The sequence below is a fragment of the Echeneis naucrates genome, chromosome 21 (assembly GCF_900963305.1).
Source record: "Echeneis naucrates chromosome 21, fEcheNa1.1, whole genome shotgun sequence".
In the NCBI taxonomy this organism is placed as follows: Eukaryota; Metazoa; Chordata; class Actinopteri; order Carangiformes; family Echeneidae; genus Echeneis; species Echeneis naucrates.
In genome coordinates, this window is record NC_042531.1 from 1240681 (window position 1) to 1268159 (window position 27479).

The 27479-nt window shown below is 47.1% G+C and overlaps 3 protein-coding genes across 5 annotated transcripts; 2 read left to right on the forward strand and 1 right to left on the reverse strand.

Moving 5' to 3' along the window:
* Positions 1-79: 79 nt before the first annotated feature.
* slc35a5 (solute carrier family 35 member A5) lies at positions 80-5631 on the reverse strand. Of its 2 annotated transcripts, none has more exons than XM_029530359.1 (10): positions 5439-5631; positions 3840-4019; positions 3613-3711; positions 3385-3518; positions 3197-3264; positions 2568-2756; positions 2098-2298; positions 1885-2012; positions 1350-1618; positions 80-747 (listed from the first exon to the last, which is right to left on the reverse strand). In XM_029530359.1, the coding sequence occupies exons 2-10, from the start codon at positions 3964-3966 to the stop codon at positions 682-684; spliced, it is 1281 nt and encodes a 426-aa protein (XP_029386219.1). In that variant the 5' UTR covers positions 3967-4019; positions 5439-5631; the 3' UTR covers positions 80-681. The 2 variants fall into 2 exon arrangements, with proteins under 2 accessions (XP_029386219.1, XP_029386218.1); XM_029530358.1 differs by having other exon boundaries at positions 3840-4022; positions 5439-5629.
* Positions 5632-7371: 1740 nt separating this feature from the next.
* f5 (coagulation factor V) lies at positions 7372-17865 on the forward strand. The gene is made up of 25 exons (XM_029530278.1): positions 7372-7618; positions 7876-7958; positions 8616-8738; positions 9067-9279; positions 9365-9526; positions 9630-9851; positions 9927-10092; positions 10289-10469; positions 11009-11105; positions 11193-11398; positions 11788-11935; positions 12021-12233; positions 12389-14294; positions 14375-14543; positions 14701-14937; positions 15180-15390; positions 15588-15767; positions 15846-15962; positions 16051-16122; positions 16202-16287; positions 16367-16522; positions 16607-16751; positions 16848-16999; positions 17067-17249; positions 17318-17865. The coding sequence occupies exons 1-25, from the start codon at positions 7458-7460 to the stop codon at positions 17462-17464; spliced, it is 5736 nt and encodes a 1911-aa protein (XP_029386138.1). The 5' UTR covers positions 7372-7457; the 3' UTR covers positions 17465-17865.
* A 1652-nt stretch (positions 17866-19517) lies between these two features.
* On the forward strand, positions 19518-23732 carry rgcc (regulator of cell cycle). 2 transcript variants are annotated; one of them, XM_029530392.1, is made up of 5 exons: positions 19518-19641; positions 19734-19907; positions 21945-22052; positions 22144-22206; positions 23049-23732. In XM_029530392.1, the coding sequence occupies exons 1-5, from the start codon at positions 19611-19613 to the stop codon at positions 23054-23056; spliced, it is 384 nt and encodes a 127-aa protein (XP_029386252.1). In that variant the 5' UTR covers positions 19518-19610; the 3' UTR covers positions 23057-23732. The 2 variants fall into 2 exon arrangements, with proteins under 2 accessions (XP_029386252.1, XP_029386251.1); XM_029530391.1 differs by lacking the exon at positions 23049-23732 and having other exon boundaries at positions 22144-22217.
* Positions 23733-27479: the final 3747 nt, after the last annotated feature.

Here is a 27479-nt window from a genome sequence, read left to right on the forward strand (position 1 = left end):
TAGATCAGTTTTCTGTTGAATTTTTAAAATATATGTCTATTACAAGACAACCAATAAAAGCGATAGTTATAAGACCAACTGAGTTCCTTACAGTTTAGTTTCACTTAAATTCAGAACAAATTTCATTCACGCATGTTAAAATGTAATGGCACAAAGAAGAATCTTAAGAAAAATAACATTTCATCGTATTTCACAGTGCGATATGCATACACTCCGGTGCAAGACAAAAAACCAACCATACATTTAAGGCCGAGTAAAAGAACCAAGAGCCAGTGGAGTTGTGCTTTTAGAAATGTACACGTCAGAGGTTCGGTCTGGGTGTGTGTGCTGGTATAAGAAAACAAAAGGGAAATGGAATCAGTTTATCAGTGTGTGTCTTCTGATGTTGTGGTCAAATAAGAAACACTTTTTACAGCGTTGACAACAACAGTGTAAAGCTTAGTTACAATCATACAAATGGCAAAAATCAATCAGTTCCAAAGCTGCTCAAACATCAGGAGACACTGGACATAAAAAATGCTGTTTCTGTGTGTGTGGATGTAAACAGATCTTATCCCACAATAAATCTAATTTTCCATTTATCTGCAGTTGTTGAATTAAATACTTCGATAGAAAGTGTGACCATGCTGCTTCCGGGGAAGGGGGGGGTGGGGGGGTCTCCCATCCCTCAGAGAGGTGACACTACAAAGAGTCCTCGGACTCGCTGTCCGTGTTGGGCTTCGTCAGGAGCTCCAGCTCCTCGCCATCCTGCAACAGAAAAACACAGAGAGCCAATCAGGAGGAAGAAGAGGTGGCAGAACATGGCGGCTGAACCTGCAGACGTAAGGTATTTCTCATCTCTGTCTCAGTATCGTCGCCAAACTACAAGTTTCCAGGTTGTTGTTAAGGCAGCATGGGGGAGGGGAGGATTTACTGCCTCGGAAACAGAGGAGGAAATACTTTGCATTTTCAAGTCAACATTTATTTTTGAAATCACGGAATACATCTGAACTGACTGTTATTTCAGAAACTACATCCAGGACAGTGTCCTCACCCCCCCCCCCCCCCCCAAAGGGGAGCTCTTCTGTTTAATAACTTCCTCTTTCAAAATCCAATAGACCAAATTGTCCAAATGAAATTAGGTGGATTTGGCCCCAGTGTGAGCCTGAGAGCTGTTTTCAGAGCTCGGACTCAGGTTTCCTCCCACATGGAAGAAATCACATTATAGAGAAATGAGAGCCAAGTTTCCTACAGGGGCTGTGGTATGTGCGTGGGAGGAGAGGAAGGAGCTTTACGTGGGGGTGAGGTGAGTGATGGGGGGGTCATTGGGCCTTTGTGTGACTACTGCAGATCTGTGCTTTGCTTCTTACCCCTCTGGACCTCTCGAACACCTCTCCGTTGATGACCCGCAGCTTTTCCTGCTGCAGGGTGTACTCCAGGTCCTTGGGCCGGCTGGCGTTGTAGATAAAGATGGCCAGCAGGACGACGGGAGCCTGAAGGAAGAAGTCCAGCGAGGGCCGGAAGTCAAAGAGGAAGAGGGAGAGGGTGGTAACCAGAACAGTGGTGATCTGGCCTGTCAGCACGTGGAACATGTTGTCTCTGAATTTCAAGATGAAAGCCACAGAGAGACCCAGGGCAGCTGGGGAGACAGACGGGTGCCTTTAATGTTCATTTATCACAGACAGATTTCCAGGGGCAGCGTCGGATATTTGCTCAGTGTTCAGATTCTGAACTCTTCCACAGCACTGCTCCTGTTCCATTAGCCCCAGTTAACATTCAGTAGCAAAATCAGAAGCATCCTGATTTGAGACATGAAGTTTCTGGTTTTGGTTCAGTTTAAATGTGACTGTGGAGGCAACAGTTCTGAGAAGGCTCAAATCTCATCATTTCTCCACCATTACTCACCGGTGACCAGCACCAGACCCAGGGAGTAGAAGTTGTGTCCATGCAGGAGGCCACAGTGAACGGTGAGGCCTCGTGCCTCGCTGCCGAGCCCGAGCGTCAGACCGTTAAACACCACCCCAAAGGCGTATCTGCAGCCCCGCCCAGGAGAGGGAGAGGATTAGAACACAACCACTGAGAGTCGGCCTCTGATTTTTTTAACAGGCTGCCTCTCACAGTTTACTGTTCTGGATGAAGATGCTCTCAGTGATCTGGTCCCCTTCTTTGAGGATTTTCTCGTTGTAGATGTTGGCCATGGCAGAGATGAAGCATTGAACAAGGAGCAGGACGTGACCCACACCAAAAGATCTGAGCTTCTCCACCACCTTGTCTCTCCAGGCCTGGCCGGGCAGCGACGATGCCCACGACTCAGTGGCACTGCCATGGGAGCAATAACAAACACATCTCAGCATCAGCAGGAAGGCTTCTCCTGTGTTTTTTAAGAATAAATGAGCTGTTTAAATACTGTAAATGACACATTTCAGATGCGAGAACCACTATATCAGTTTAAGATGAATAATCTTTGACCTCTAGACCTAATTTCCCAGCTACATATTTCAAACCGCCGTGACCCTGACTGCTGCTTCTGTCCCATCTTCACACATTCCTCCTTTCATTTGCTGACAGGCTTCATTTATCTGCGTCACCTGCTGTTCCTCATCTGCTCCAGCAGCTGGGTGTAGAGCAGACAGGTGTTGGAGGGGGCGGAGAGAGGGTTGGCGTGGAGACCCGCCACAGCCATGGAATTCTGTTTGCTTCCCGATCCTGTCGTCAAGGAAACGATGGACAGAAAGAGGATGACCAATGCTGCCCACTGAACCCAGGAAAGGCGCCTCCTGAAGGAAGAGGAGAGAAACAGGAAGTAAGGATTCATCTGTGGAAATCTCAAGTCCCACAACAAAGACAGTGACATTACGACATCTTTGCATTTTGAAATTTCTGTCTGCGTTAGTGCAGTAGATCTAAAACTGACATCTGAACCAGAACACTCCTGAAATAACGGCCATGTTGGATTTGAAGATATTTGGGAGTTTTATTTTTGTGGCTTTGGTCAGAGAAAGTCTGATAACCACTGACTTATACACAAAAGTTTCAAACTACTTCCATAAATAAATGAAACACATATGGGAGGATCATGTTCCCACATGTTTCATTAAGGGCCCTGGAGCTGAAAAAGTTAAGCCACTGCTAATAAATTACTGTCTTGTGGTAGAACCTCCTCTTTGTCACATTCACTGACGAGCAGAACATTACAGCTGTTAAATGAGACTCTTACTTTAAAACCACCCTGAAGAGAACGGCCGTGGTCAGGATGACGAAGTTGGAGAACAACACCGCCATGGCCTGGAGACCAGAGGAGGACGAAACAAAACATCAATCAAAGCTGGCGTCTTGTGATTATAGATAACAGATGAAGTGTTTGAATGAGGAGGGCTTCAGGAGTATATTTGAAATTGGACTGACAGGCTGAAGGTAGGTCATCACGTAGAAGATGATCAGGTTGTCGAGGAAGTAGAGGAAAGCAGGGACGGCCCACTTGAGGGAACGGAGGAAGGACGAGCTGGAGGAGCAGCCCAGCTCTCTGCAGGATCGGCCATCTGAAGGAACCAACAACAGACAAAAAGACTAAACAAACAAACAAACAGACAGACGGACGGATGGACAGATATAATTGGGACAGGAGCTGTTTACCTCGGACTATGACCCGGACTGACATTACCAGGCAGAAGAGCAGTTTGAGTGCCTCAGCGAGCAGATTGACTGACGCAGGGAGGAAGTCATACTTGTTCTCTGCAAAACAAAGAGGTACCGTTCAAGATCTGCCAGCAGCTCCGGGCAATGACTAAACTGTTTGACTTGCTTTTTTAAATATTTAAATATTATTTGTTGCTGTCAATAAACTGTAATCTGTCAGTCACCAGCATTTGAAGAGAATTTGAGCAGCAGGACGCGACTGGTCCCCAGCATTACAAAGCCCAGACCGAGGGCCAGAGTGTAAGCCGACGAGCGGGAGCACAGTCTGGGGCAGGAGCGGCAGCAAGCCATGTCTGGGACCGGACCGGGACCGGGACCGGAGCTGGAACTGGAGGTAGTCAAACCTGCTGGAGCACATTGAAAAACACAGACTCAGCATGAAGATAAAAACAAACGCAGAATTAGAGGATTAACGTGTTGACACACACACTCCTAAACTGGACCTCCTCCTGATCATGAGGTCTGAGGGACGTTTGGAGGGCAGAGGAGGAAACGAAGCAAACACTTTCACTGTTCACTGCATTTTAAAGGACGTTATTATGAACTTTACCTTCAGCTGACAAAACGAACTACACCTGTGGACAGAAACAGAAACAGAAACAGCAGCATCTGGAATAAAGCACCACTGCAAATACAGCAGAAATACATTTAAAGGCTTTACACAAACATCACAGATCAGTTTACCGCTCTGTGATCGACTCACTGTTTTCTGTCCAAGTTCAAGAGAAACGGAACCGAACCGAGTCTGTTCACACCGACCAACCGACAGAACCGAGTCTGTTCACACCGACCAACCGACAGAACCGAGTCTGTTCACACCGACCAACTGGACAGAACCGAGTCTGTTCACACCGACCAACCGGACAGAACCGAGTCTGTTCACACCGACCAACCGGACAGAACCGAGTCTGTTCACACCGACCAACCGGACAGAACCGAGTCTGTTCACACCGACCAACCGGACAGAACCGAGTCTGTTCACACCGACCAACCGAGTCTGTTCACACCGACCAACCGAGTCTGTTCACACCGACCAACCGGACAGAACCGAGTCTGTTCACACCGACCAACCGGACAGAACCGAGTCTGTTCACACCGACCAACCGAGTCTGTTCACACCGACCAACCGGACAGAACCGAGTCTGTTCACACCGACCAACCGACAGAACCGAGTCTGTTCACACCGACCAACCGGACAGAACCGAGTCTGTTCACACCGACCAACCGACAGAACCGAGTCTGTTCACACCGGACAACCGACAGAACCGAGTCTGTTCACACCGACCAACCGGACAGAACCGAGTCTGTTCACACCGACCAACCGACAGAACCGAGTCTGTTCACACCGGACAACCGACAGAACCGAGTCTGTTCACACCGACCAACCGAGTCTGTTCACACCGACCAACCGACAGAACCGAGTCTGTTCACACCGACCAACCGGACAGAACCGAGTCTGTTCACACCGACCAACCGGACAGAACCGAGTCTGTTCACACCGACCAACCGAGTCTGTTCACACCGACCAACCGGACAAAACCGAGTCTGTTCACACCGACCAACCGACAGAACCGAGTCTGTTCACACCGACCAACCGAGTCTGTTCACACCGACCAACCGGACAGAACCGAGTCTGTTCACACCGACCAACCGACAGAACCGAGTCTGTTCACACCGACCAACCGACCAACCGGACAGCGGCAAGGCTCTTCTTCTTCTTTGGTGAAATGTTCGGTCTAAACGTCACACCGACTCGGACTTACTGGGTCAGCTCGGTTCTTATTCTGCTCTTTTCCAACTCATTTCTGCTCCGAACCTCCAGGGGCTGCAGCATCGTCCTCACAGCAACACTTCCTGATCCATCCGCGCAGGCGCGCTGACGCACTGACGCACTGACGCAGGTGTAGTGATGACGTCATGCTCGCGAAACCTGATCGAGAAGAACCAGAAAATAAACACAAACAACATTAAATTAACACAAAACAACAAATAACCAGAAAATAAACACAAACAACATTAAATTAACACAAAACAACAAATAACCAGAAAATAAACACAAACAACATTAAATTAACACAAAGCAACAACAAATAAACAGAAAATAAACACAAACAACATTAAATTAACACAAAGCAACAACAAATAAATAGAAAATAAACACAAACAACATTAAATTAACACAAAACAACAAATAACCAGAAAATAAACACAAACAACATTAAATTAACACAAAACAACAAATAACCAGAAAATAAACACAAACAACATTAAATTAACACAAAACAACACAAAATAACAGAAAATAAACACAAACAACATTAAATTAACACAAAACAACAAATAACCAGAAAATAAACACAAACATTAAATTAACACAAAACAACACAAAATAACAGAAAATAAACACAAACAACATTAAATTAACACAAAGCAACAACAAATAAATAGAAAATAAACACAAACAACATTAAATTAACACAAAGCAACAACAAATAAACAGAAAATATACACAAACAACATTAAATGAACACAAAACAACAACAAATAAACAGAAAATAAACACAAACAACATTAAATGAACACAAAACAACACAAAATAACAGAAAATAAACACAAACATTAAATTAACACAAAACAACAACAAATAAACAGAAAATATACACAAACAACATTAAATGAACACAAAACAACAACAAATAAACAGAAAATATACACAAACAACATTAAATGAACACAAAACAACAACAAATAAACAGAAAATATACACAAACATTAAATTAACACAAAACAACAACAAATAAACAGAAAATAAACACAAACAACATTAAATGAACACAAAACAACAACAAATAAACAGAAAATATACACAAACAACATTAAATGAACACAAAACAACACAAAATAACAGAAAATAAACACAAACAACATCAAATTAACACAAAACAACAACAAATAAACAGAAAATAAACACAAACATTAAATTAACACAAAGCAACAACAAAACCACAGTCCACAACAAAAGTCAATACAATTGAAAAGGAGAATAAAATTACCACAAAGAAACAATAACAATTTCAAAAAGACAATTTATCTGCAAAGAAAGTCATAGCATTCACAAAATAAAAAAAACAAACAAACAAACACAGACTAAAAATAATGACATGGAAATTTCAAACGACCACAAAATTATCCAAAAAAACATAGACACCAAGAGACACAGAATAAGCAGAAGGAGATTTAAAAGAGCCACAAAATTAAAAAGATAAAGCACTGGTCTTCTTCCTTTTACATGTGTGTTTCTTTGTGTGAGCAGTTTTGTGAATTTTAACCAAAATGTAAATGTTATATTGACAGTTTGACATTTTACATTTATATATTTTTCTACACCATAAGCATCAGGACGGGCGTTGCCTCCATCTGTTCAACACGCAGACTCGTTCAGCTCTTTAGCTGTGAGGTTTATTTTGTTTTCAGGTTTTTATGGAATCTGGTCGCGGAACATTCTGAGGTCAGAGAAAATGTTTTAAAAGAGTCACTGAGTGTCGTCAGAGATGATGGACCAGCAGAGCACACCCTTCAGATGATTCCCAGCAAAACACAGGAGGTTTTGATTACAAGGGGCGGGGAAGGCGGGGGGGTGGGGGGTTCATTGCCCTGGGACATGATGTTTTAAAGTGTGTGTGTGTCAGTCAGAGATAAAGCACAGAGCCGACCTCCCTGTCAGATCACAGCTTGCTGACTCTCCGAGCGGACCAGGTTGAGCGGCAGAACCGATCCCAGACATGAGGCTCTGTGTCTGGGCTGGAGCTCGGGGTCTCCTGCCCTTCCTGCTCCTCCTGAGCGCACTCCATGTCCACGCCACCCAGCCCCAACCAAAGGAGAGACACTACTACATCGCCGCTGTTGAGATAGACTGGAAATACTCTGGCAATGACACGCAAAGGTGAGAACAATTAGATACACAACAAGTTGCAGAAAAGACCATTTGTCAATTATTTTACGTTTTATATTGTATTTCTCTTTCATTCTAATTTATTTATTTAGAAGAAATCTCTCAAATTGAGTCCAGTTTTTGTTTATTTGACACACTCATATATATTTCAGTGTCAAAGATGATTTTCTGTTGACGTGGACATGTGTTGCGGTCCAAGTGTTCTCTTTTTCTTGTGCGTTGACTCATGTTTTTCCACCTTTTCGTAGGTCTGGTGCTACCTATAAGAAAGTGGTGTTTCGGGAGTATGACAAAGACTTCAGACAGGCTAAGGCTCGTCCCTCCTGGTTAGGTAATCAGTCTGGTTCCATTCATGTGGAAATCGTGTCTTTGATTTCAAGATTTATGTCATTCAGCAGAAAGTGATCAGTGTGTTAAAATGAACTCTGTCATTTGCTGCTAATTATAGGAAGTAAGATTTTTACCTGGAGGATTTGTGACAAATAAAACAACCTAAAAAGTTTGAGGAGGATGAAAACATTCTGAATGAGGTCTTCGCCATCAGTTCAGCAGAGGAGATTTTTTCAGGCCGATATAATATCAAATATTAGTGTATTTCCTGCTGTATTCGATGTCTTTTAACATTAGCAGCTTAGTGTGACACAACCCAACCCTCCTTTCACCAATTTGGACCTTATCAAAGATATTTCTTTTTTTTTATATTTATTCAGCTCAGTGTCCTCTTTTCATTTTGAGGTCTTCGTCAGTTGTTTTTCACCTCCTGAACAGCAGCGAAGTACAAAAGCAGACCAACTAAGGGACGACTATCAATATCATTCTAAAGTGATAAAATCCAGGCCTAAATGTGTGTGAGGGACATTTCAGTGCTGTATTGATATTTCCTGGTCAATGCTTGCCGGTGAATCAGCAGTAACACAGAAAGACAGTGATGAGTCATTGTGGATTGCGTTTGCTTGTTCAGGTGCATCATCTTGTTTTCCCTCTGCAGGTCTGCTCGGGCCCACGCTGAGGGCCGAGCAGGGGGAGACCATCGTGGTCACTTTCAGGAACATGGCGTACGGAGCGTACAGCATTCACCCACACGGCATCGCCTATGGCAAGCAGTCGGAGGGTGGGTGCCTGTCAGCCCAGCTGCTGTGACTGTCTGTTGCAGTCATAGTGAGCGCTCAGGATGTTACTCATTCCAGTAATTGCACAAGATTGGCCAACACAACAAACAAGTTTGTTTGTCCTCTTCTGAAATATTAACCAGGACAGGCAGATTATGAGAGCAGACAGTACTGAAGTCCAACAGGGTTCAACAGTAAGCTGCGTCCTTAAAACGAAAGAACAGCTCAGAGGAAACAGGAAGCTTTCTATTAAGTCTTCATTACTTTTTACGGTTCAAGCTGAATGTTGTGGCACGAATACACTTAAGATTTTCCCTCCTTTGCCTCCAGGAGCTTACTACTTTGACAACACATCACAGAAAGAGAAAGAGGACGACATCGTGCTGCAGAACAGGGAGCACGTTTACTACTGGGAGGTGACACCGGAGGTTTCTCCACAGAGCGACGACCCCACCTGTCTCACCTACACCTACATCTCCCACCAGAACGTGGTGGGGGATTACAATTCTGGACTCATCGGGGCTTTGCTCATCTGCAAGCCTGGTGAGCAGTAAAAGTGTAAATTCGCTTTTCTTCAGTGGGAAAAAGGGCAGATTGTAAATATATCCCTGTTTTTTTAATCTTCTAGGCAGTCTGGATGAATCAGGGCAGCAGCGTCGTGTCCATCATGAGTACGTGTTCCTCTTTGGGGTTTTTGATGAGAACAAGAGCAGGTACAAACCGAACAGCCCGGCCTCAGACGACCACGTCAAATACACAATCAACGGATACACAAAGGGATCTCTGCCTGGTCAGTCCACTTATGTTCCTTCCATTCCTGCCTGTATGTGCAGACATACGGTGACGGACAGACGCCTCTGTCAGTGCTGTAACATTCCCTCCCCTCGGTACAGATGTCCAGATGTGTGCTCACGTCTCCGTCAGCCTGCACCTGGTGGGCATGAGCTCCGAGGCCGAGGTGTTTTCGGTGCACATGAACGGGCAGGTGCTGCAACAGAACGGCCATCAAGTGTCATCGGTGGGGCTGATCAGCGGCTCCACCGCCACCGCCAGCATGGTGGCCCTCTACACGGGCCGCTGGCTGCTCTCCTCATACACCACCAAGCACATAGAAGGTGAGCTTTCCTCCGCTCCATCACCCGCCACGCTCGCTTTTACCATGTGACTGAATAAACGTACTGCCATTGCAGCCGGCATGCACGGCTTCGTGAACGTGGAGAAGTGCGAAGGCTTCGAAGCACCACAGAGACGAATGACTATTGAGCAAAAGCGACAAAGCAGGGAGTGGAAATACTTCATAGCTGCTGAGGAGGTCATCTGGGACTACTTCCCCACTGTGCACCAACATGTTGATGCGTAAGCAGCATTTACTGATGCATTTTAAAGCCTTTTGTACACTTCTATCCTGTTTGATGCTGCTGACTGTCACACTGCTGTTTAATCCCCCCATGAACTCTTTTCACTTTCACACTTCACTGAAAAGTATATTGTGTCTTGGTCGAGTTCTATCTACGTGGCAAACCAAAATAAAACCTCTTATCTTTTTGTGTAGGGACTTCAACTTCCAGTACTTGAAACAATCACCAACACGCATTGGACAGAAATACAAGAAGGTGGTGTACACATTGTACAACAACGAGTCGTTCACTGAGCGGGCGGAGAACAAGCAACGGAAAAATGAGCTCGGTATCTTAGGCCCAGTGATCAGAGCCCAAACCAGAGACGTTATCAAGGTGAGATGACACATGAAATCATGATTCATCATGTTCATAGAACGTGAACACAGCAGGAGAGACAGTCTGCTTCATCTTCATGCTGAGTCTTAATTTTGGCTGAGAGAAAAGTGTTTGGAGGGGAAGACAGTCAAATATTTAAGCTTCTATTCAGATTAATGAATTATTAAAAAAAAGGAAAACAGCAACCTTTAAAGAAACTAAACTAAAATTTAAGCTGTAAGATGAATATAAGAGTTGGGTCTATGTGTGTGTGTTGGCCTGAGGCTGTTAGTGGGAGGCCGACTACATCCACAACTTTAATCCTTAACCAAAATTATAAACAGGGAAGTTGTATTAAAACTCAGTTCTGTTGGAGGACATTAACTGTCGAGACCAACCAGGCTGTTTATTTCTAATTTCATTTGGATATTCTTAATAATGGAGTCTGTGAGGACTGGCCCGCTGCTGGAGCCAGACTCTGTTGGTCTGTAGAGGAGCTGTAGGGTGTTGGTGTTTGGTTTCTATGTCCCCTCACTCGTCCTCCTGTCCCCTCACAGGTGGTTTTTAAGAACATGGCGTCCCGGCCCTACAGCATCTATCCTCATGGACTGATCATGTCGAAGTCCAATGAAGGAGTGAACTACCCAGAGGGAGGTACAGATCCGACTGATTCCTCTCTGCTTTAACTACTTCAAACAGCCGCCGTATATCTGATGAGCTCCTCTGTGATGTGGTTGCCAGGAAACCAGTCTCACGGTGTTCAGCCAGGTCAGACGCACACCTACGTGTGGAAAGTGTCAGAAGAGACTGAACCTTTGGATGGGGACTCCCGGTGTCTGACCCGGATGTACCACAGCGCCGTGAACACGCCACGAGACATTGCCTCAGGGCTGATCGGACCGATCCTCATCTGCAAGAGCAAGTCCCTCAACGTCAAGAACGTCCAGGTGAACGAGTAGAGTAATTATATGTTTAACTTCCATGGATGAATCAATGACCTTCATGTTCCCCTGATGACACACTTTTAGCAGCAGGGGGATGATGTGTAGTTTGGAGTGAAATGTCTCAACATCTACGACATAAAGTCCAATGAAATTGAATACAGACATTCATGCTCTCCTCAGGAAAAACCATAACTTTGGTTTCTCTTTGTTATTCTATCTCACAGCGTCTTTATTATTATTTTAATATCTGATCGGCTGTAGTCTGCAGGTTAGCTAACTATGCTGATTGTGTGTTACACTTAAGTCAGTATGCTGAATGACAAAACAGTCAGATTCAAATTTAATAATCAGAAATGTTCTATAACAGTGGAGGAATAAATGCTCTTCTGCAGTTTAAAGCAGACAAGGAGCAGCACGCCATGTTTGCCGCGTTTGACGAAAACAAGAGCTGGTACCTGGAGGACAACATCCGCCTGTATACTGACCAGACCAAAGTCAACAGGGCCGACGTTGACTTTTACAGATCCAACATCATGCACAGTAAGTTTGAAATTCGATGTGACTGAGCTCCAGCTTACACTGCACAGCAGACAGACGACTTACACTCGTGTCCACGTCCCCACAGCCATCAATGGTTACGTCTTCGAGGGCGGCCCGATTTTGGGTTTCTGCAATGGTGAGGTTGTAACGTGGCACGTGTCGAGCATCGGAGCGCAGGACTACATCCAGACCGCCACATTCTATGGACACCCATTCAAGCTGAATGAGCGGACGGAGGACTTCCTCAGCCTCTACCCCATGACCGGGGAAACCATCATGATGGACATGGACAACATTGGTCAGCCAAAAAAGGATCTATATTATCAACATATCATTTAGTAACAGCAGTACCTCCACAGTTTCTGTTATACTGAATCTATAATAATGATAATGATAATAATGAGCAGATAAAGAGTACTAATGGAGGACTTTTGTGTGTCTCTCTTGAACCAGGCGTCTGGCTCTTGGCCTCCCTGAATACCCACGGGACCACCAAAGGAGTACGCGTGAAGTTTCGGGATGTCGAGTGTTATCGTGACTATCTGTACGAGTACGAAGAAACGGCACTGCTGGAGTTTAATATGTGGCAGCCTGATACTTTTGAAGATATGGAAAAGGAGGAGAAGTTGGAGGAGGAGAAGAAGTTGGAGGAGGAGAAGATCGATCCTGTAAAAACAGACAAAGTAGAGATAGATTATTACACAGATCTCTTTGCAGCAGAATTAGGTCTCAGGTCTCAGAGGAACCGAACTATAGACTTGGATGTCGAACAGCTTGACCTCTCTGTCCTCGACTATGATGCTGTGGATGTGGAGGGCGTACACATAAACAAAAATAAGACCGCCATTCTGGAGCGAAACACGCAAAATGAGACATTAATGTCAAATTGGATAGACGTCAATGAGAATACAACACATGTAGACAACAGAAGTGCTGCGTCAAGTTTGGACAACTCCACTGTGAAAACAGAAAACACAACCCTCGCCGAAGTGTTACCAAAGAACGACAGTAGTGCGAATACCAGCGTTCTTCTAGTGGGCTCAAATCTTGATAACAATACTGTGTCCGACACAACGAACTCATCCATTCACAACGTTACATCATCATCGGTTGCTGGAAATGTATCTATGGAGGTTAACAACATTACAGCGACATTAGAGGAAACTACCAATCTGACTTTAACATTCCCCGGGAATGTAAGTTCCCCTTTGGAAACTGAAAGAACTAACCTAACCCAGACAGGTGACAACCAGACTGCGGTGGAGACACTCACCAAAGGGGACGTGTTCTCTTACTCTGTGCCTCTGCCACCTTCCAGCAGGGACCACAGTTCAGCAGAGAGCGACGTGTCTGTTATCACTCTCTCACAGAGCGAAGAGAACAACACAGGTCACGTGCCAGCAGATACAGAAGATGATGCTGAGCAGTTTAACGTCAGCAGCTCAGATGGATACAACTTGACCATTGAGTCCTTTCAGAATGGCACAGTGCCCACCGAAGATCCAGATATATGGAGGTCTAATGCATCAGAGGAGGTGAGGTCAGAGGTCAGGGGGAACATCACGGCTGAGATGGCTGAGATGAACCAAACATCTTCTGTAGAATATTCCTCCAATGAGACCGTGGTTTCAGCTGATCTGCCCCCCTCCAACGGGACGCTGGGAACGGAAGGCGCTGAAGAGTTGGCCACCTCAGACAGCAGTGAAGAAGTTCTTATCTACCTGATGGAAAACAACACACTGGTGATCAAAACCACGTCTGTTAAAACGCAAGGCCACAACTGGACTTATGAAGGAACACACCAAATGGTGCCGAATGAGATTCCTGACCACATGGAGAAATACTTTGAGAACGAGATGCCTCAAACGACAGCAGTGCCAAAGAAGCAGACGATGAAAGTGACCCGCCGACACAAACCCCAGAGTGGCAAAGGCATGAAGACAAAGAGGAGGAAGGAATACAAGCCTCTGGCCCGGAGCGGTCTACCATTCTCTCCTCGTGGATTCAACCCAGGCATGACTCCTCGCGGGGCACGACCTATGGTACCGCAGGTCTTCTCCAATGAAGACGAACTCATTAACATGCCGGTGGTCATCGGTGTGCCCCGGCCGGATTTCAGTGACTATGAGCTGTATATTCCAGGGGAGGATCGGGACTACCAAACTGTGGAGGAGCAGAAGTTGGATGAAAATGATTATGAGTATGTGACCTACAAAGACCCCTACAGCGACTATGATACCAAGAACCTCAACCTGGACGATGCAGCCAAATACTATTTAAAGTCCACAGACCCCAACATCAAGACATATTTCATTGCAGCAGAGGAGTTTCAGTGGGACTATGGAGGCTACGGACAGAGGTAACCTCTGCACATGTGACATCTGGAGTAAACACTTGGATTTAAGGCTAAAATGAGGTTGTGTTGTTGTCATACTGTAGGAGGCAAGACAAGGTGCTTCAAGAGAGCAGAGAAACCATCTTCACCAAGGTGATTTTCCGGAGATACCTGGATTCCACCTTCAACATACCCGACATCCGCGGAGAGTTAGACGAGCATCTGGGAATCCTGGGACCTCTGATCAAGGCGGAGGTTGGACAGAGCATCGTGGTAAGACACTGACATGGATCTGATCTAAAATAAGAGAAGCTTCCAGTTGTCCTCTGCTAAATTAAACTGAACTGACCAACTGCTGGTGGCTGCTTTATATTAAATGGTTGTCCACCTTTGTGTCCAAATCCCCGACCTGTGTCTCTTTGACCTGCAGGTGGTGTTCAAGAACAACGGCAACCGGCCGTACTCAATCCACCCTAACGGGGTTTCCTACACCAAGCTGACAGAAGGTCTGTCCTACGACGATGAATCCAAGTATTGGTTCAAATATGACAACGAAGTCCAACCGAACTCAACCTTCACGTATATGTGGAAGGTCAATTCCAACGTTGGGCCGTCAGAGCACGAATCCGCCTGTCGGACCTGGACCTACTACTCAGGAGTTAATCCTGTGAGTTTGTTGGCAAAACATACGTTTGGTATGAGAGACGTTTAAAAATGCTCAAACATATTTTTATACAAAGTGCTCTCCCTCCTTTTTTATAGGGTGTATTTTTTTTATTCTTATAATGTATGATGTATAAAGCTTCTCTTGACTGAAACTGCCGCTCTGCTTTTGTGCTCGTGCAAATGGCAGTTTTCTATAAGACACCCAGAGACTAAGCTGAACTCTGCTTTGTGTCCGTCTCTCAGGAGAAAGATATCCACTCGGGGTTGATTGGGCCTTTGCTGGTGTGCCGAAAAGGCACCCTGACCAAAAGCCCCACAGATGTCAGGGAGTTCATGCTGCTTTTCATGACCTTTGATGAGTCGCAGAGCTGGTACTATGAGAGGAACCGCGAGATAATCCAGAGGAAAACCCGACGAAAACTTCTGGGCACCAACGAGCACTTCAAGTTCCACTGTAATGCACTAAAATCCCAAACGACTCATCAACGATCCAGCTGACTTATTTAACATCTATTGCTGATATTTACCAATATATATTTACTCACCCAAACATTTACCTTCAGACTACATGGGACCTTTAAACACATCTGCTGTTGTGTCAAAACTGTAGCCACATAATCTTAATAAAAATGTCTTCATGTGGTTTTCCAGCCATCAACGGCATTATATTCAACCTAAAGGGTCTGAGGATGTACACCAACCAGCTGGCCCGCTGGCACCTGATCAACATGGGTTCTCCCAAAGACGTTCAGAGCATCCACTTCCACGGCCAGACGTTCCTCAACAAGAAGACCAGCAGCTACAGACAGGCTGTCTACCCGCTGCTGCCTGGTTAGCTCCGTTGACTCTGGCTCCTGTTTATGTTGGATGATGCTTTAACTTATTTTCTTTACCAAACCATCTTTTCAGGGGACTTTGCCACTCTGGAGATGTATCCGTCCAGACCTGGTCTGTGGCAGCTGGAGACTGAAGTTGGTATGAACCAGCAGGAGGGCATGCAGACCCTCTTCCTGGTTCTGGATAACGGTACCTGCAGTTTAGAGATCCATCCTCCACCTACACTGTTGTTGTGCTTTGATGCTGAAGAATTAATGTATGTGTCTGCTTTAATAAGACTGTGACCGTCCACTGGGCCTTGAATCTGGGAGTGTGAAGAACAGCCAGATCACAGCATCAAACACCAGAGGTATCCGCACACCACACTGTCTACACAACAGCGGTGTGGAGACACAGTGATTGTAATGACGGTCTTTCCAATGTTGAAGGATCCTGGATGCCCCATCTGGCCAGACTGAACAATCAGGGTCAGTACAACGCCTGGAGCACAGATACCAGCAACAGCTTCATTCAGGTGAGTGCCGCAGGCGACTCTGGGTTTCTCTGGGATTCCTGTGGACCTTCCTCCTACCTGATGACTTCTACCTGCTCAGGTGGACTTCCAGCGGCCGGTTGTGATTGGCCACGTGGCCACTCAGGGGGCCAAGCAGATGTTCCAGTCTCAGTATGTGGTCAGCTACACCATCTCCTACAGCACCGACCGGCGGCGGTGGACCTACTACAAAGGCGACAGTGTGGACCTCAGGAAGGTGGGGGCAGTTTGACCACTGAGCTGCAAACTGAGATCAAAACGTGCCACCACGTCTTCATTCCTTTCTGTCCGTGTCCCTCAGCTGTTCGCTGGGAACCAGGAAGCCTACGGGACAAAGACAAACGTCTTCTTTCCTCCTGTGGTTGGACGCTACATCAGGCTCCACCCACTCCAGTGGTACAACAGGCCCACACTTCGCATGGAGTTCTACGGCTGTGAGCTGGACGGTGAGACGTTTCTGCACGTCAGCTTTGTCACGCTGTTCACCGGCAAGTTGCATCAATTTGGGAATTTTAATCCCTGTTTCCTGTGTCCTGCCTCAGGCTGCTCACTGCCTCTGGGAATGGAGAGCGGAGCCATAGAAGACCATCGTATCACTGCCAGCTCCACAGCCTCCAGCTGGTACTCCGGACCCTGGACACCTTCGCTGGCACGCCTCAACAGACGGGGCAACATCAACGCGTGGCAGGCGAAGGTACAACCTAACGCTCACAGCTCTGAATTGTATTATTTAAGGTAATAAACTCTTATCCCTTCCACAGAATAACAACATGAACCAGTGGCTTCAGGTGGAGCTTCCCCAAGTTAAGAAGATCACAGGCATAATCACGCAGGGGGCCAAGTCTCTGGGGAAGGAGATGTTTGTGGACTCCTACTCTCTGCAGTACAGTAACGACGGGATACGCTGGATCGACTACACAGACGATGAGGATTCTCTCTACAAGGTGAGCTGCAGCAAAACCCTCCACCTGGGTCCAAATCTGATCATTAACAAGAGCTGTTCTCTCTCCAGACCTTCAGTGGAAACACAAACAACAATGACCACGTGAAGAACTACATCTACCCTCCCATCTTCTCACGCTTCATCCGGATCATCCCCAGGAACTGGACCAGCTCCATCACCATGAGAATAGAGCTGCTGGGCTGTGACTTCGAGTGACAACACACACAAATACGTACTGACTTATGACAACCTTGCAGGTTAACAGACGCGTTCAGCTCACTTATGTAGAGGAAAGACTTTACAGCCTGTGGAAGTCAACCGCTGCATAAACCAGGACTTAGAGAGATCAAGTTGGATGCAAAGAAAAAAAAGTAATTAATAAATGAATGCAGTGCAAAGTGTTTTTTATGAACATTGTTGGATGTATTTTCTATTTTTTTTAAAGCCCCCTGACCTTTTCCAACTCCACATCTCCCAGATATGTCGCCCATATCGACCCCTGTAGCACACAGAAGCTGAATAATGGCTTCTGAAACACAGGTCTATAGCTTTCCTGATTTTTAAGCTCATGTGCCGTATTCCGTTCAGCAGAAATGAAAAGGAATGAATGTAAATATGTAAGTAGAGACGAAGTAATTTATTTTGAAATAAATACGATCAGCATTCTTACTTTCTCAGTGATGTCCCATGAGTGGCTGGACGTGCTCGGACAGTTTCGGTGTCCCAGAGTACGAGCGTGTGAACGCTGGTTTCTTTTCGGGGCATTTCGAAGGTGTCACTTTTAGCACCTCTGCCCGTCATTTAGCAGCAGCTGCAAACACACGGCCTGTTTATCCATCTGCTGCCTGCTGTCAAATCAGACGCTGGAGGTGTGAAAGTCTGTGAAGACCAATCCAGATCCCTTTGTTGGACCAGTGGCTTTCCAGGACTTTGGCAGTCCGGATGAGAACCAGCTGAAGGAGAAGGAGAGACAGTGGGATTCTCAGAGGGGTGAATGAAAATGACCTCTGATTGAAGCTAAAAAAGACTTCAGCAACAACTCCACCTCATAATAATAATAACGATGACAATGAAAGGGATTTTTTATTGTTTTGTACTGTCGATGCTCTTCTTCATGGATTTTTGAAAACATCATTAGACAAAAAGCTTTACAGCTTTGAAAGCACATCTCAGGTCCCTTCAGGCTCACTGCTGTGGCTGCATGGTGATCATTTAGTGACTTTATTCTTATTGTAGGCACCTTCCAAACAGTAACCAGTCACTTACTGTTTGGAAGGTGTAGCAGCCCAGAGTAACTTGACTAAATCCAGTAATGACCATTTTAGGCATCAGGTGCACGCCTCACGCACTCGTACCTGAGATGAAGGTAACTATGGCGACCGGCAGCTGCTTCTGTAACGTCACCCTTTGTAACTTGGCCATAAAAACCTAAAAAAAGATGGCATCAGCAGAACATATTGGCAGCACTTGGACATCGATATGTGCATGTGCACATGGTTGGCAAGTCGTGGTGCACACCGTAAAATAGGTCCACTGAGTAATTGGAACCCTGGATAAAGAAAAAGGAGGGATAATAATACAGGAAGTGCTTTGAATTTCTTAGATATGACTTAACAGGCCGGAAAGCAGCAGATGACTTGTGAACAAACAGTGATGCTCCTGTTTTCAAACCTCAGATGGAACTGTGATGTTAAACCACCAGGTGGCGCTGCGACCTCACGTCCTGCTCAGGATCAGACCTGTGGATCCAAACATCTTCAGACTGAGGTTCTCCTCGGACCATCATCACCTGCAAACAGAGAGAATAAAACTAAATCGACTTTCAGTGTTTTTTTTTCTTCAAACCCGGGAGTCCCTGAAGGCATCATGGGAAAAAAGCTGACTGATGAACTCAGCAGGTTGAATGTTAAAGGTCCCACATTTGGCTGATTCTTTTGTGAGTGAGCCAATAAAAATGGAAACAGAGAAACTGGATCCTCCCCGGTCCAGGTGAGCTGCGAGGCCTCTGAGACTCTGACTGGATTCATATAAACCACATGTGACTTTAGATTTTAATAGTTAACATTCACCTGTAAATGATCACCTGCCCTCTGAAACACCGCCACCAGCCCATGTGACGTCACCTGTCAATCACAGGGAGGCCTGGTTCTCTCACACACACACACACACACACAGCTTGTTTACAAACACACTGCAGCTTCAGCTTTATTGGTCTCTCTCTCACACACACACTCCTCCTCTCTGTGGCCCCGCCCACATCGGGGGAGCCGGCTCCTTTAAAAACTCCCGGACTGAGGCGGGTTCAGATCCAGACCTGCAGGAGGACCGAGCCGGACCTACAGACACACACACTGAGTCCGGAATGATGAAGTCCCCAAAACTTAAAGCTCACGGTGAGTGATCCAGCTGCTGATTTAATATCCACAAGCTCTGCTGACTCCTAGAAATAAAAATTAATGTGTGTGTGTGTGTGTGCGCGTGGCAGCTAAGCTCGTCCATGAGGAGGACCTGACCGACGCCCTTTGCGAGTTCGACGCCGTGATCGAGGATTTCACGTCGCCGGTGGAGAAACGTCACTTCCGGTACGAAGAGCACCTGAAGACGATGAAGAGGAGGAGCAGCGCGAGCGTCAGCGACAGCGGCATCAGCGACTCAGAGAGTAAGATCCTCCTCAGGGTGGTGTTGGTGGGGGGGGGGGGGGGTCCAGGCTCCATCAGTCAGATCCAGCCACATGTGACTCCAGAAAAAAAACAGGGAACCTTCCTGAAACTGTGTCAAAGCAGAACAACCAAAGAAAAGTTCCTCTGACATGTTTGGGTCGATCAGGAGCTGATCAGGAGCTGATCAGGAACAGATCTGAAGCTGATCAGGAACAGAACTGAAGCTGATCAGGAACAGAACTGAAGCTGATCTGAAGGCGATCTGAAGCTGATCAGGAACAGATCTGAAGCCGATCTGAAGCCGAACTGAAGCTGATCTGAAGCTGATCAGGAACAGATCTGAAGCCGATCTGAAGCTGATCAGGAACAGATCTGAAGCCGATCTGAAGCCGAACTGAAGCTGATCTGAAGCTCATCAGGAGCTGATCAGGAACAGATCTGAAGCTGATCTGAAGCTGATCAGGAACAGATCTGAAGCCGATCTGAAGCCGATCTGAAGCCGATCTGAAGCCGAACTGAAGCTGATCTGAAGCTCATCAGGAGCTCATCAGGAGCTTCTGTCTTTATCTGATCCAGTTCTGCTCATTCTTTGGAGCAGGAATGATGAATATTCTGATTGTCCAGCTCAGCTGCAGCTCTAAAGGTCAGAGATGGAGGGGGAGAATCAGATGTGATATTTAGGAACCTGATCCTGCTCTGCGGTAACTTATCAGGCTCTCCATCAGGAGAACTGTTGCACATGCCTGTCTGGGAGCTCGCAGTCAGATAAAGAGCGAGAAGAATGAGATTTTGGGTCAGATTAAGCTGCCGCTGCATATTTTGGCACACCTGCCCCCATATTATGGCTACCACTCTAAAACGTTGCTGGCATTCATTACGCTTATTACGCTTACAGTACAGAGCTTTAAAAGATCCAGCTCCCCCTACAAGCTGCAGGGCCGCCCCCCCCCCCGAGGCAGCGAGGGCCCCCGGACGGGAGGTTTGAGGCCCTCAGAGGCAAACAACGGTGGGTGAGCTGGGATTTCTGAGGAGACCGGCTCCACAGAGCCAACCGGCCCTCAGAGTCCAGATCTAAAGAGGTCTGGGGCAGGTGTTGGGACCTGAGTCTGGGGATCGGATTCCTGCGTCAGCTCCGTCCTCGCCATGGCGGCTGACTGAAGAGCAGCCTGTCGACCTTTTGTGCTGCGGCGTGATGGATGGACGGACTGTCGACGGCTCAGATAAATGGCCAAGACTGAAAAGTGTGAGGGAGGGAGAGGAGGCTGAACCGCCGTCACCAAGAGAGAGATGAAAACTGAGAAATTAGAGGGTGTCAGGTCCAAGCCTGAGTGTGTGTGTGTGTGTGTGTGTCTGTCCTGGGTGGTTTCCCGTTGTGTGTGGCGCCTCCTGTCTCACGCTGTGTGTCCACAGGGGGGAGTGGCCGAGGTCAGAGGGGGGAGAGTTAGTTAGTGGTTGACATCTGAGTTCTGTTGAGGAGAGAGATAGAAATGGACAGCTCCAAGTGCCACACACACACACACACACACACACACACACACACACACACACACACACACACACACACACACACACCCTTTAAATAATTTTTGTAAATCACTTTTATGAATTCATCCGGATACTTCTCCTTATTTTTTCCAGGCGACAAAATTTTTTCTTCTTCCTTTTTAGCTTTGACCTGTTAAGGCTGAAGTCAATGTGAACTGAGTTGACCCCTGACCCCCGACCCCCCATGAACACTTTCTCCCCCTGTCTGGAAATATAAACCTGCATGAGGGGAAAAAATCACCGTCCTGGCTGTTCTTTCTGCTGTCACTGATTAACAAAGTTGAGGTTTAGCTGCTGAGTTAGTCACATTTTCTCTGCAGGTGAAGCAGAGCGAAGCTGGGCGGAGGAAAGGTGTCATTGGAGGGGAGGGCATCGATTACAGCCTGAACCTGCCCCACTGACACCGATCAGATCTGTGGAGCGCCCCCCCAACACACACTGATCTAATCTGTCTGCACTTTGTCCTCCTTCTGTCTCTCTCTCTCCGACAGGTGCAGAGTCTCTCAACAGAAACAGCTTCAGCTTCAGCGACGAGCGACTGAACTCGCCCACTGCACTCCCCCCACCCACCAGCCCCCCCCCTCTTATGTCACCAAAACGTGAGCCTCACCCTCAAACACACACTTCTGACTTTCTCTGTCTAACCCTGAAACACACCTTGACTCTGACCCCCCCCCCCTCCTGTTGTAGCCAAACTGGGCGACACGAAGGAACTGGAGGACTTCATCGCCGACCTTGACAGGACATTAGAGAGTAAGTGCTAATCCAACCTAGCTGTCAGAACCTGTGATGAACTGGCGTCGCCCAAGACTCAGGATTAGCAGGCACGCTTTGTTAACAACCGCTGACGGAGAGCGAGGCGGGAATAGTCCCTCCGGTCTGGGTTTTGTGGGAAACAATGACGTGTCAGGGATGTGAAGGCCGAGAACCGCGAGGCCTCGGAGGTTAAACTGGAGAGAGAGGCAGCTTATCGCTTTTTAGTCCAAAAAAACAAAAAGTGCTTCTTCCAACGTCCAGATTGGGGTCTCTATTCCCTCCATCTCCCCTTTATCCCTCTGCAGGAGTAGATTTAGCACATCAGAGACACACAACATGTATGTGTAACCTGAGAAGCCAGGCATTGTGGGTAGTGTAGACAAACACTTCATGTGTGTTGGACCTCGTCTGTGCGACGGAGGCTTGTGGGTGTTGGAACTTGCATCAGAGCAGGAGGAATGTGTGCTGGTGCAAAACGGAGCGGAGGTTCCGACTGGAAATGTCAGGAATGGAATGAGAGCGCAGTGGGAGTCACAGCACTTCCCTTATTTCCATGTTTGTTGGTTTTTTCTTGTTTTTTCTGCTCCGCCGGCTCTGTTCTGTGTTCAGGCCACTGAATGCGTCTTTCACGGCTCGCAGGCGTCCCTGCAGAGGAGCTGGACGGTCAGCCTGGCCGCCGCTCTGTCCTAGTATCTGTTTAGAATGTTTATTAGGGCCTCCGGTGTTTACGACGGCCCGGCTGTGCAACTGAACGTCTGCCGCGCTGAGAATAGAACCGGCGACCCGGGAGCCAGGGAGTCCAGGTCTAATCAGGTCTGCCTGTCTCTGTCTGTCCTTAGGCATGTGACACAGTCATCTTGGAGTGCAGCCATGAGAGAGGGAGGGAGTGGACGCCTGGACTCCCCCTGAATAAGCCCCCCACACACACACAGGTTACAGCTGGACCGCTCGGCTCCACCGCGGCATCAGGTCTGGCCAACGCGCTCAAGTTAATCTGGCAGCGCTCTACTGACTCCAGCCTGCAAGGATTGCAACAAGGGTCAAAATTAGCTTTGCAGGGAAATTGAGGACACAAACAGTCAGCCACCATCGCCCCCCCCCAGGTTGTTGTGGACTCCATTAAACGTGAGGAATGACAACATGGATCATCCTAAAGAGTCACTGGAACAAACCACACTCCCTCAGCCAGAACTGGAGCTGGAAGAGTATTTAAAAATGCCTTTTTATAATAGAGATATATTTGTAATTTTATAGAGCTTCTTATTGTAAATTTATCCATCTCTCTCTCTTTTTTTTTTTTTTTTTGGTTAAATATATTTTTGTATCTTCTGTAAATAATTCTATTTGCTTTGGAATTAACAGGAAAGTCTGATTCAGGTTTGACGCTCGTTGGTTACATGTTTAAATGTGAACTGAAGACTTCAATCCACTTGGAAAAAAAAAACGAAACTGGAAAGCAGCGTGTGTATTTAATACAGCCAATGCCTGCCAGAGACAATATTAAAATATGAATTGTTCTTTTAGTAACTTGTCTACTCTCTTTATTTCTTCATTTCTGTCGATCAGGCTGCTTCAGTGAACAAACAAACATTCAGTTCAGTATGAATCCAAATCAATAAAGCTAATGGCTTTTATTTTGAAGGGTTCATCTCCATCAGAAGATATATTTGTGGTTTTCAGGACCAAAAACAGGGTCCGATCCTGTCTTCTGATTGGCTGACTGTTGACTGAGTGATCCTTCTCAGGTAATGAAGGTTGGATGGCAGGTGCTAAAAGGCCAGCTTTGAGGCGTTACCTGCTTTGTTATGACATCACAATGTTACAGCTACAGCTGGACTATAGGGGACCTTTAAAGCAGCCTCAGTGGATCTGTGAATGAAGGACAGCTGGCTCCACCACCACTTTATCAACCCAGCAACAGCAGCAGGAGCCCTCCGCTCTGATCTCCCTCCTGTCGTCACGCTGGGGCCGCCAACCAAACCTCAATCAAACTGCCAATTTAATGATTGCTTATTTTCACGGCATGTGGACAAAGCGGAGAAAGAGAGGGACCAAAATAGACGGCAGGAAAATTCAGGAAGAGGCTGGACATGCCCTTCCTGCCGAGAATGTAAACTCACGCATGAAACAACACGATCACACAAGCACGAATACACACACACTGAAATAGATGTAACGTGTCTGTTACCTTCTGTGCTCGTTTATCAACCACTCAACAAAGCAGCCACTTATGTAACTTCTGTAGCAACATGGTTCTATTTGCAGAGGTGGAGGGAGACGGGGGTGTGACCCCTTCCTGGCCCGGCAGCAGGTGTAGCTGAAGTTGTCTTATGTCAGAGGAAGGCCCCCCCCCTCTGTCTGCTGACCACCAGAGGGGTCAAAGGTCACGGACTGTGAGTTGTGTGTTGGCAGTGCAGCAGGTGCAGTCCTGCTCTGTTCTGTTCAGTTTAAGTGTCACACATAAAGTTTGATTATTTGAAAGATGGAAAAAAGAATCAGTGCAAAAGACGCCATGTTCTAAAAGATTAGGCTCAGCCCCCCTCCTTTCGGCCGCTGACCGTCTCACGAGGCCTCGTGTTCGTTCTCAGCTGTAGCTCCGGTCGGCACAGTCGCCGGGTGCCAGGGCACTAATCTGATGGCAGGAAGCTGGCGGAGGTTCAGTCTTCGTGTTGTTTCTTCACCACAGTTGGCAGAAGGAGGCGGGTCCACCTATCTGCCCCCTTCTGCACCATGGGGCCAGTGTTTGGGAGGGTTTCTGCCCCCCCTCCAGTCGGGCAGCTGGCACTGATCTGAGACGCCATGTTGACACAACACATGATCCCCTGAGGACAGAGGGAGGAGGGGGGGGGTGACCTTTCTTCCAAAACAACCGCCTCCCCCTCTGGCGGGCATCTTTTTGGCACCAGGCGGCAGCTCGGTGGAAGAGTTGGTGTTGGCAGGCGGACTGCGTCATGATGGAAGTGTGGGAACGTTGGAGTCCGGCAGCACAACACCGTGACGGATGGAAAGCGAAGGACTCCAGCCAGGACAGGCTGGACCCTCAGACCAGATCTTGGCCCCCCCTCATGTGTCAGTCCGCTACAGGAGGCCCCTCAGGGCCACCATAGCGGTCGCTCGATGAATTGGCCGGGTAGACACACACAGATGTGCGTCCACATCACAAACACACAGAAAGACATGGAGCCAAATGTCAGGTTCAGCTTTCCAACACGTCTTCACATCACTGGTGTCCAGATGTCCCAGCAGAAGGTGAGTTTGGCGCTCTGACTTCCCCCTAAAGGTGGACCTCCATCTGGTCCAGGTTCTGTATTGATCCAGTCTGGATTCACTCACTGAACCTCAAAGCCAGCTGTCAGGACTTCCTGAACTTTGTGATGTCACCTGAGACAGACGCTCAGATCCTTTCCTCTGATGAGTGAGTGAAGCCTGAGAGTAAAAGACAAACTTGGACCTTTAAGTTGGATTTTGAGGAGTTAATCACACGATGCTGACCACATTCACAGACAGCAGCCTGAACTCTGACCGAGGTCCAGGACCGTGACAGAGTCCAGAATCAGTCCACCATCCATCCTCACTATCACTCTGACTGATCTGTGGCCTGAAGCAGCCGCTTCACCTTGACCCTCCACAAGAGATCAAGCCAGTCGACTTTCTGGAGCTTCCCACACACACACACACACACACTGCTGTCAGAGGACTTAACAATGTGTGGGTGTGCTGACGCTGACAGAGCGCTGAATTTACTGCTGCTGACGCTCCTGATGCTGAATGGACTTCACCCGGAAAGATGAGAAAATGGGTCATGTGACTTCCTGAGAGGTTTTGTATCTAAGAAATAAGATAAATGTGGACGCTGACATAAAAAAAAACAAAAAAAAACTGGACGAACAGAAGAGAACAAAAATTGTGTAACAGTTCATCAGTCGGATGTTCCTCTTTCAGATCGGGGGGGTTGAGCTGCTGTTGAGTGATTATTAAATATGCTTCAGAAAAAAAGGGGCCAATCACGTCGCACATGAAGGAAGGACCTCAGTGGGAGGACAACTGATTCTTTTTGTCAGTTTGAGCAGCGTCGCAGGTTTTTTTCTACGTGGCCATGATGGCGGCTGCTCCGTCCCACGACGGTGTCCAGACACAGCTGCCTCGATTGGCCGCTCTAACAACACAACATCTGTAATAAAGCGTCTGGGCCTCTGCGCAGTGTTGGACAGCTGATCAGTGGGAAGAGAAACATGTGCAGGAGAAAGCTCTTAAAGCCAGAACGTGACAGATCAAAACCAGATATGAATCACGCCCGACGTCTACGTGGCCGAGTGACCGGCGCAGCTGAGTGAGTCAGAGTTCAGCAGATGACTCACTGTAGACGGAAGTGAGAAGGAAAATATGGTGGCTGCGCTCATTTTGTCTCTGAGCATCAACCATGAAGGTTTCTGACATAAACATGAAAAAGTGATGAGTGTGGTTAATGCAATAAATGATGATGTGATGATAAAGGGACACGTGTGCGACTCCGGAGGTCTGGACTCCTCTCCAGCTCTGGAATCTGCTGCAGAGCCTTTAAGTCCTGGAAGTTGTAAACTGGATCTGGACTTGGACTTGTTATAGTCAACGGGGATTAAATTCACTTCACTGACATGAGAAGATACAGAGAATCTTTGGTGGCATAAAAAAGCACAAAAAGCAGCAAGTGTGATAAGTGAGCACAGAAAAATATGAAATGAATCCGAACACAATCATCTGATCGTCTCGTATGCATCACGAATGTTAGTAATTTAGAGCTTTCTCCTCTCCCCTCACCCTCCCCCCACCCTCCCCCCTCATTAAGGCCCCCCCACACTCTTATCAGTGTCGTCTGCTCGTCTATTGTCTGTCAGACCTCGTCTGCATCACCTCAGGCCTTTTCTAAAGAGAGTGTGTTTTCCTTTTAACACTCATCTCTACCCCGTTGGTGACGCCCCCCCCCTCGCATGCTACCTGCCCCTTGGCCAGGTTAGAAAGGTGGGTCAAGGTTTAGAGACAGTGGCCTGTCATTAAGGCTGTGTTGTTTCTGACAAGTGTTCCCATTATTTTGTACGACCCGATGGGATCAATGGAACAAAGTGAGTCGCTGAAAATGGCCAATCAAAAGCTTCCTAACAGTCAAAGTTTATGAACTGAAGCCTGATGTGACTGACAGCGGTGAGGTCAGCCTCATCACTCTATCTGCAGAGTTACTGCCCCAGCTGCCCCCCCTCAGGGGCAAACGCTCCCTTTTTATCCTAAACTGCACC